The sequence below is a fragment of the Crocuta crocuta genome, unplaced genomic scaffold (assembly GCF_008692635.1).
Source record: "Crocuta crocuta isolate KB4526 unplaced genomic scaffold, BGI_CrCroc_1.0 scaffold1391, whole genome shotgun sequence".
Classification (NCBI taxonomy): Eukaryota; Metazoa; Chordata; class Mammalia; order Carnivora; family Hyaenidae; genus Crocuta; species Crocuta crocuta.
This window is the reverse complement of record NW_027532660.1, coordinates 161,751-171,680: the sequence shown is the minus strand read 5'-3', so window position 1 is coordinate 171,680 and position 9,930 is coordinate 161,751. Positions and strand designations below refer to the sequence as shown.

The 9,930-nt window shown below is 38.0% G+C and overlaps 1 protein-coding gene across 1 annotated transcript in view; it reads right to left on the bottom strand.

Moving 5' to 3' along the window:
- Window positions 1–1,245, bottom strand: part of HEPH (hephaestin) — a gene marked incomplete at its 3' end in the record, with an annotated part of 48,311 nt that extends 47,066 nt beyond the window's left edge. Inside the window, exon 1 of the mRNA XM_077780702.1 lies at window positions 1,069–1,245. Coding sequence (XP_077636828.1) covers window positions 1,069–1,241 — 173 coding nt within the window. The remainder of the gene's footprint in view (window positions 1–1,068) is intronic.
- Between the last annotated feature and the right edge of the window lie 8,685 nt (window positions 1,246–9,930).

Below are 9,930 nucleotides of genomic sequence, written 5' to 3'. Positions count from 1 at the left end.
TTCTAATATGTTACAATTAACTTTGGAAAACTCTGAGTCTTTGGGGGAGAAACAGTGACTCAAGATCACAAAGGAGTCTTTTTTCCCCCCAAAAGATATTTATGGAGCATCTTCAAGGCTCTAAGATTAAGAAAAGTTAATCTCAGGGAGCCTGGGTGGCTCAGTTGGTTTAGTCACTGACTTCGGCTCAAGTCATGATCTCACAGTTTATGGGTTCAAACCCCATGTTCAGCTCTGTGCTGATAGCTCAGAGCCTGGAACATACTTCTGATTCTGTGTCTTCCTCTCTCTCTGCCCCTCCCCTGCTCACTCTTTGTCTGTCTCTCTCTCTTTCAAAAATAAATAACCATTAAAAAAAAAAAAAGAAAGGTTAATCTTATGAAAACTGTGAAAGGCAGAATGGCAAGAAGAGTACCAACTTTGTATCCACTTTACTAAGGCCTAAATTCCAGCTCTTCCTTTTACTAGCTGTAAGACTTGGGCAGGTCACTTGATCTCCCTGAATCTCAGTTTTCTCATCTATAAGATGAGGATATTTATACTCATGTCCTAGAGCTTTTGTGATAATTAGGTGAGACAAAGTATGTAAATTTCTAGTATGGTGACTGTCATAGAGAAAGTGTTACATAGGGATAGTCATTACTGTTATTTACCTGATTCTGAGGATTACCATAATTTTTCAAATTATCCCATATCTGAAATCAATAGAGTTACACTGACCTATGGAAGAGTGTTTCCATCATACACATCTTATAAGTACTGTATATTTTTCAAATTTCTTTCTCCTTTGAAAGCATTGTAGATATCATTTGAGAATCAAGAGAATATGGAATTATTTTTAGGACCCTACAAATGTTGGGGCACCTCAATATGGAAAAGCAGACGCCATATAGGATGCTGGCTCCTGAGTCAACTAGCCATCTTACCAGGAAACATGCCACTGGGTGCATGGCCTTGGAGATTAGGAGCTGACTAAACACACCCTGAAAAAAGGTCTTCAAAAGGCTACCTCCTGACCTCAATGGTGCCCTCCACTCCAGCTATAATTACACAAATGATTAAACATACATATCATTGTCCAGAGGCTGGTTCATGATGACATTCCTTCCCTTGGGAGCATAGTTCCACTGCACATCCAGGATCCCCAAGTAGTAGACTCGAGTGGTCCCATCAGTCAGTTGTGGACACAAAGACATCAACAACAGAGTCCAGACGAGATGGCATGGTTTCATGGTCCACATAACTCTGGGAAACAGGCAAATGAATAGCTGCTGGTATGAAAGAAGAAAGAAAGAAAGAAAGAAAGAAAGAAAGAAAGAAAGAGAAAGAAAAAAAGAAAGAAAGAAATAAAGAAAGAAAGAAAGAAAGAAAGAAAGAAAGAAAGAAAGAAAGAAAGAAAGAAAGAAAACAAAACAAAAGGGCTTTGCATGTATCTGGAAAATTAAAAAGGCAAGAGCCAAACCAAGTGACTTAGAAAGCAAAAAACAATTAGCCCAGAATCTCTCCCTTACGTGATCCCTTTCACTTCAAGAAACATTCAATCATCTCTGTACAGTGGACTTTGGAAAGCAAAGTTAGAAAGTCACTTATAATTATGTATCACTTCTTTCAGATTAGAAATCTTGATACAGTTCTTTCAACAGTGTAAAAGGAAGAATGTACTCTGGCCCAAGAATCAGGAAACAGGTACCAGAAACCCGATTGGGCCACCGACTCACTCAGTATCTAAGGCATGTCACCAATTCTCCCTCTGCTTCTTTTTTCATTGTTGCCACTTCCCATCCTCTTTGAATTGTGTTTAAAAACAAATGATAATTAAATGTCCATGAACAGTAGAATGAATAACCAAATTGTATTTTATTCATACAATGTAATTCTATATAGCAATGATAATTAACAAACTACAACTACACATAAAAATATGTATGTCTTTCACAAATGTAATGTTACAGAAAGAAACAAGACACCAGAAACCAGAGAAAAAGGTATATGCTATATGATTTAATTTACATAAAATACAAAATCAGGCAAAATTAATCTATGCTGTTAGAAGTCAGGATAGTGTTTACCCTTTAGGAAGGGATAAGTGACTAAGAAATGAAGAGGATAAAAGCTTCTAAGTAATGTTATGTATCTTGATCTACATACTGGTTACATGGGTGTGTTCAGTTTGTGAAAATATATTGAGTTATGAATGTAGCATTTGTTCACTTTTCTGCATATATGTTATGCTTCAAAAAAGTGAAAAATGAAACAAAACAAATGAGAATATGTGAGGGAAATATTAACTTCTCAGAAGAAATGTTCTCTGCTTGTTTCCTGCTCTGCACAAACCCTTTTTATTGTACCAATCCTTAGTCAGAGTCAGAACTAAAACCTTTATGCTTTCATTCCAGTACATCAGCCAAGAGGTTAGACTTGTTGGGAGTGGGATGAAGCATTCAGTCATACCATACACAGCTACAGTTAAACTCAGAAAGAAAGACAATAATATAAATACACATATAGAAGTATTGGAATCATATCTAAAAGCAAAAATGCACACACTTGCATCCAAACATNTTAAGTCTTTTAATACTCACAACCACACTATGAAGCAAATGCTATTATTATCCCTATATTATGGAAAAAGAAACTAGAGAATAGAAGTGTAAAGTAATTTGAACAAGGTCACCTCATTAACAATCAGTTGAGTTGGGTTGTGAGCCCAGAAAATATGACTCCAATGTCTATGTTCTTAATCACCTTACTATACCACCTTCCACAAAATATACTTGCACACTCACATAGATATATACACAGAGAACATGAATATGCCGTATCCATAGCCATATCTAGGAANAAAGACCTGTACACTCTGAAACACGCAATCACATGTAGTTATAATCACTTCTAAAAACAGACATACATACTCATATTGGAAGAGATACACTGAATTGATATCATTTATGATTATAATAATTATGGAAACTACCATTTATTGAGAAGTTACTATATACTAAACACCATATTCAGTGGTTTCTATAAATTATTTCACTAACTCCTACTCCTAAACTCATGAGATAGGGACTGTTAATCAAAAATAGAAAATCAAAACTATGCAGACTCACATACGGATAGGAAATTCCCAGATATTTATTTTGGCTAGGTCTAGATATTTACCTTGATTAATAAACAGAACAATAGACTTCCCTACAAAATCTCAGGCCCTTCCACACACAGCAGTGGCCCAAGTGTTAATCCCCAATCTCCATTTATCATTTGGTAGAAAGCCCTTGGTACAGAGAAGGACCTGTTCCTGGATTTTTCTTTCCAAAACCTAGGTCTCCCACTGACCAGTTGTATAGCCTTGGGTAATATTTAACCACACTAAATTTGTTTTCTTTATCTATGGAATATATATAATATTATCAGCCTTGGAGAAGTAAATTCAAAACTTGCATGAAAGTGCCCAAGTACAATTAGAGTTTAGAATATAACAGAAAGTAACTGCTGGTTTCCTTCTCCCTGCCGCCCCCCTCTCCACTGGCTACAGTTTTTTTTTTTTTTAATCCTTACTGTCCCCACCACACCATATGTTCTATATTTCTACTCTAAGGGCCAACTCAAATCCTAACTTCCCCAGAACAGAAGGTCCTTTGCAGACTCTCTATGCCAGTGTTCTCTGAAAGACTACTTACTCTCTATAACACCCAATTGCATTAAGTCACACTTTGTAATTTTGTTACCTTTCTGTGAGCTGCCTCATGAACTGATTTTATTTCCCAGATTGGACTATAAACTATTTGGACGTGGATGACATGTCTTAGAAGTTTTTGTGTATCTATTGCCAAAAATGGTAATAGGGACTCTGCTGGTATACCATAAACAGCTACTGCTAGAACGCCATAGAGTGACACAAACATAAATTCTCCCACCAGCTGATGCTGATTCAAGTTTGCCACTGATTAAAAGAGTGACTTTAGGCAAGTTACTTCACCTTAGTGAGCCTTAGTTTCCTTATCTATAAAATAATAGAGCTGCACTATATGGTTACTACCTTTGTGCGGTCATGAATATTTGAGAATATAATGAAATGCAAACTGCAGAACTACAAAAAAAAAAGGTTTTACATAAAGAGCTCTCAAAAAGTCCTTTTAAGCTCTTACACTCTGACAATACTCACATTCACTGGTGAAACACAGGTGCATTTACATGTGTCTGCATATAGTACCACATATGGTGACACAAATGCCTTGGAACACTCAACAAGAAGGGAGTGACCTAGTTCAACAAAAGTCTGCATATAACATAGACTTTGTTTAAACAAAGATGCCAGTAAAGGTATTGTGCCTTAAACTCACTTAACTAGAGAGAAAACTGACCCCAGGTAAGAGTTTCACAATCAGAGAAACACATAATAAATGTGAAAATATTCTATAAATAAACCAGTACAGATCTTCAACATACAATGAACAAGCATTCAAAGGTAGTGACTAATGACCAAAAGAGCTAGACAATAAATCCTGGGGGAAAATGCTACCTAACATTTGCCTAGCATTTCCCACTATACAGCATGGTTTTTATATCTGCCATCTTGTTAATTCCAAACTTTTGTGAGATAGGAATTGTCTTCCCCATTTTGCATCCAGTGCACAGGTTTTGCAATCAGACTACCTAAACAAAATTCTGGCTCCACTTTTCCAAGCTCTTTGATTTGATAAACTGCTTCATTTCTCTAGATAAAGTGTTTTCATATTTGAAATTGAATTAGTACTATTAGTTACATCTCAGAATAGCTTTGAAGATTAAATGAATTATAATATGTAAGTTCATTAGACACAAAAAAGTGATCAAGTGTCCAAGTTAGTAATCAAAAAGTATTAATGGATATTATTATTACAGATGGGAAACAGGTTTAGAAATGAAACTTTCCAGGATCACAAAGCTTTAACATTTTATAGATAGCTACAACATGTACACACTCATAAGTTCCTATACATTTTGACTCAGATAAACAGGTTTGAGTACTGTTTTCAGTTGTGTTTGAATGAGATAGCATTGAGTACTTCATAAGCACCTGATAAATATTAGTTTTCTTTATTTCTAACACACTGACTGGTACTCTTTTTCTTCCCAAAGCTGCATTTGTTGTTGTTATTGTTGTTGTCATTTTTTATTTGTTTTTATAGTATGCTATAAGAACAGAAGAAAGGGAAAACCTATAAAACTTAAGGATCACTTGGGTATTTAATAGTAACACTGAAAGTTTTCATATCCTAGAAAAAAATGGGTTCTAATTCTGCATGTATTAGTTGTATGACATTGAGCAAGTCACCTAATATAGTGAGCTATAAATGGAAGTGATCTCTTAAATGGAGAAATTTCTCCTTTGGGTTTCTCATAAATTTGTTATGAAAATTTGGTGAGATAAAGGATGTAAAACCCTATGTAAACTTTTCGCTTGGGCAGGGCTATTTTCTCGCAGCCAAACCCATAGGAGGAAGTCTTAAAAGAAAGGCCAGACTGAGGAAGGAAAATAAAAGGGAAAGGTAAAAATAAATAAGTAAATAAAATAGATAAGGTGAGCAGGGGTCCTGGGAGAAAGGAAAAACAGAAAATAAAAGAAATAAAAGGAACAGAAAGGAAGTAAAGAAAACAAAAGAAAAGAATGAAGAGGTGCCCAAAGGAGAAGAGGGGGAGATAGAGATAGGGAGAGAAGAATATGGAGAAAGAGAGACAGAAAAAAGATGAATGAATTTTTGGGCTACTTGGAATTAGATATAAATTTAATTAATATACATTTGAAAATATTCTTAAGGAGGTCAGCGAGCAGTAAGTCAAGCCTCTCCTTCCGTTACCTTATCTTCCTTTTATCTCACTATCATGTGGGCCTGGTCTCCATTACCCAGGAAAGCTATGTTTTCCCTAGAATTTGCAAGTTGTTCTTTTAATGAGACAATGCTCTTTTCTCTCTCTCCATCTCTCTTTCTGCATTGGGCTACAGTGGGCTGAACAGGCTCATTCTAGAGTGAAGGGATCATGCAGCTGAACACAGGAATGTTGAGGTACTCTTGACAGCCTGTCTTAATCTCAGCAGCCTTCCTAATAGAACCGTCTGTCAAGATCGACCTTTTGGTTCTCTGTTTTTTAAAGGTTTAATGCTCTTTCTTCACCCTGTGACTCAAAACAAAACAAATGAGGGAAGGGGGAAAGAGAGAGAGAGAGAGAGAGAGAGAGAGAGAGAGAGAGAGAGAGAGAAGCAAACCAAGAAGGAGACTCTGAACTATAAAAAATAAACTGATGGTTACCAGAGGGGAGTTGGCGGGATGATGGTTGAAATAGGAGATGGGGATTAAGAAATGCACTTGTGATGAGCACCAGGTGTTGTATGGAAGTATTGAATCACTAAATTGTACACCTGAAACTAGTATTACACAGTATATTAACTAACTGGAATTTGAATAAAAACTAAAAAATTAGTTTCCATATAGGAATTTTCTCACCTTCAATAGATATAAGTCTTTCTTTTCTGGGATGGAAAGTGGAGAGAGTATTAAAAGCCCAAAGGAAAAAAATAAAAAAATAAAAGCCCAAAGGGTTCCGGATAGTACAAATACAANGGGGAAAGGGAGAGAGGCAAACCATGAGAGACTCTTGAATGCTGAGAACAAACTGAGGACTCATGGGTGTGGGTGGAGAGGGGGGAGATGGGAATAGAGCACTGGGTGTATATTATTCTTTAATCATTATTACTGTATCCTAGCATGCCAGAGATGGGAAAATTGTGGCCCAAAGAGGAAGGGACTCACCTAAAGTTCTGAGAGCTAATACTAGAACCTAAGATTCTTGATACCCCAGTCTGGCAATAACGTCCAGCATATCACCATTATACCATCCTGGAAAATATGATTCCACTACATATTTGCGTTTGTAGTAATAATACTGCTTTATTTACTCATACCCCAATTGTGGTATCGTAGAATTTGAGATCAGAAGACTTAGAATCAAATCCTTCCTCTTGCCTGTAATAGCTATGTGACCTTTCATACCTCCCTGAACCTCAGTTTTCTCATCCAAAAATAAGAATATTTATCTCACAGGATTATTTTGAAAATCCAAATTGAGATCCTAGCAAAGGGCTTGGAATATAATAAATGCTCTGTAAAAAAGACAGTGCATTACAAATTCGTACATCCGTAAAGACTTTTAGAAACCATCTTTTTTCAACCCCTTGATGTGACATCCAGAAAACTGAAGCCAGAGAAGTGAAGGGATTTGTTCAAAGTCAACCAGCTAGTTACTGGCAAAGCCAGAATTTGAAAACATGTTTTCTAAAATATTTCTACTATTTAGACACAAAGTATGGAGAGGAATTTAAATTTAAAACTGATAGTTTGGTTCAGCTATCATTTATTGGCTTATTCTATGCCAATTTGGATCTCAAAACATGAAACCAAGTGGTTGTTTTTAAGTGTTTGAGATTCCCACTTATGTATTCTTCAGATCCATCACCTCAATAAACTCCTCAATTTGTGAGTCAGAGGACTATCATTATTTCAACAGGAAAATTAACTACGTCTCTACAACTCCATGACTATCCCTGAAGCAGTTAAGCCAGTGTGGTCCTGGTCATTTTGGCCAAAGGAATGAACGGAGCCTAATGTTTACTTTAACTTCCCTGCACACCCAGCCAAGCTCCCTCCAACTCCTCTGCCACTGACTTTCTCTCCCAGTGGCTGACAACTACCCTAAACCCAGCCAAATAGTCATTTTTCAAAGAAAAGAAAGTGAGGTAGGGCTTGGAAAGATAAGAAAGAAAGCTTACCTTTGCCAAAGTAAACCCTTCCTTATTCATGTCAGCAGCCTAGTGCTGCACTGCAGACCCCAGGGAGAGACAGTGCTACAACGCCTTTCTCATAAATTAAGTCCAAATTTCCAATTTGGCTGGTGGTACTGGGGTGGGGTGGACGGAAGAGAGGGCAGCGCTGGGTGCCTTATATAGGAATGTCTTATTTGTTCTGGTTTGGTACAAAACACTAGATGGTTCTTTGACCATATCCTGATGTTTTCTAAATCCTGGTTAGGATCTCAGGAGGAATCACAGGGTGTGGGCTGCATTTTTATTATTGAAACTTGGTAGTTGGTCTTTTGCTGAAAAAGAGAAGATAATGCACTGCCAGTGTGGCCAGTCAAAGCTTACAGATTCCAACAGCCCTATTTCAGAAATGGAGCCCTTTGTAAGGATTATTAGATGTGGGAAGGGCCCACTGCCACCAATTTATTTCCTTCCTGCTGTGAAGCAAGATTATCAGCCATATCTGTTATTCTGAGGCTATTATTGCTTGGTAATAGAGAAAAATGAAACTAGTAATAAAACAGAAAAGCTTTCTACATGTCAGGCCCTAGGCTAACCACTTTACATGCATTCTTTAAGCCTCATGATTATCCTGTGAAACAGTTGCTCTTATTCTTATTTTACAACTGAAGAAAACCAGTCTCTGAGAGGGAAGGCAACTTGTTCAAGGTCCCACAGTTAGGAAGTAGAAGTTGAGATGTGATTTTTACTGGGTCTGTCTAGACTTTTAGCCACCACACTACCACACAGTGCTGCTATGGGGGAGAAACAGAGAACCTTTTTGAGATGAGAAAAGTGACTTCAAAATTATGTGCCTGCTGCCCACCAGTCACTGCTGNNNNGATATAATCCAAATCAGGCTTCAGGCTCTGAGCTATGAGCATGGAGCTCGACATGGGGCTTGAACGCATGAACCACAAGATCAAGACCTGAGCCTAAACCAGAGGTTTCACCGACTGAGCCACCCAGGTGCCCCTAGATTTTTTTTTAAATGTACATTAGTTCTNAGCCTTAGTCAAGTGCCCTAGGTTCCAGCCCTGGTTTGCTCTGGCAGTAATCAGCCATTTGGCCTTGGCCCAGTCTCTTCTTTTCTCCTGGCTACAGTTTCTCCATTTGAATAATAAAAGTCTACAACTAGATACAGACCCTCCAAGCTCTATAAATTACATATCTGGGATTCCATAAAGACATCATATTCTTTATATTAAGAGTAGACAAGAAAGAAGTTTCAAATATGCAAAGTGTAAGGAAAGAATGGGTACTGAGTAATTTGTGGAGAAAAGGCAAAGAACACCATTCCACTTTGGAAAGGACTGCATCTACCCAACAGAACCAGGTATAGGAAGGAGACAGGTATGATGGTTGTTCCACCACTTAGTATCCTTACTTTGTGACGAGATCTGGGCTAGAAGCAGATGCTGTTCTCTGGGCAGGCTTGACACATCTTTCTCTCCTGGATTCAAAGTGTCTGGAGCAGGATCCAGGGAGGAGGACTTTCAAAGACTGAGTTGGTGGGGCAAAGTCTGGGCCATAAACCAGTGGAGGTGTTTAAGAGTACCTAGACACTTAGGTGCTGTCCCCACAGACAGCACCTCAGGCTTAGCCAAGTAGAAGCAACTGACAGAGAGAAGGGTGTAGTCACAAGCTACAGTTCCCTCAGAAATGCTTAGTGATCAAAGGAAGCTGGATCAGGCCACAGCAGCCCTTTGGGTTATCTGCCTCTTTCCCTACTTGGCACAGATGTAGAACTTGGAGTTAAAGGAGGAAGGTGGGGATCAAACCCATTAAGCTGAGATCCAAGTCCAGGCTCTAAGGCATTTATGACAGGGAGTGGAAGGGATAAGACCTCTGTTCTGACTCATAAAAGACAACAAGAAACAGGTAATATAGACATACTTAAGTCAACACAATGAAGGCTGGGGGAGGCCAAAGAGGCTAGGTTTCTGAGCTTGTATTATTCACTCAGCAATTTACTGCAGGGCACACACACCTACCTCTTCTACAAGTCCTAGGCATAATTCTGGTGTCTTTCCTCAGGAGACACCTAAAAACGTTTAAGTTGATACCTATAGAAAAGAAATTGGTAAACTGTT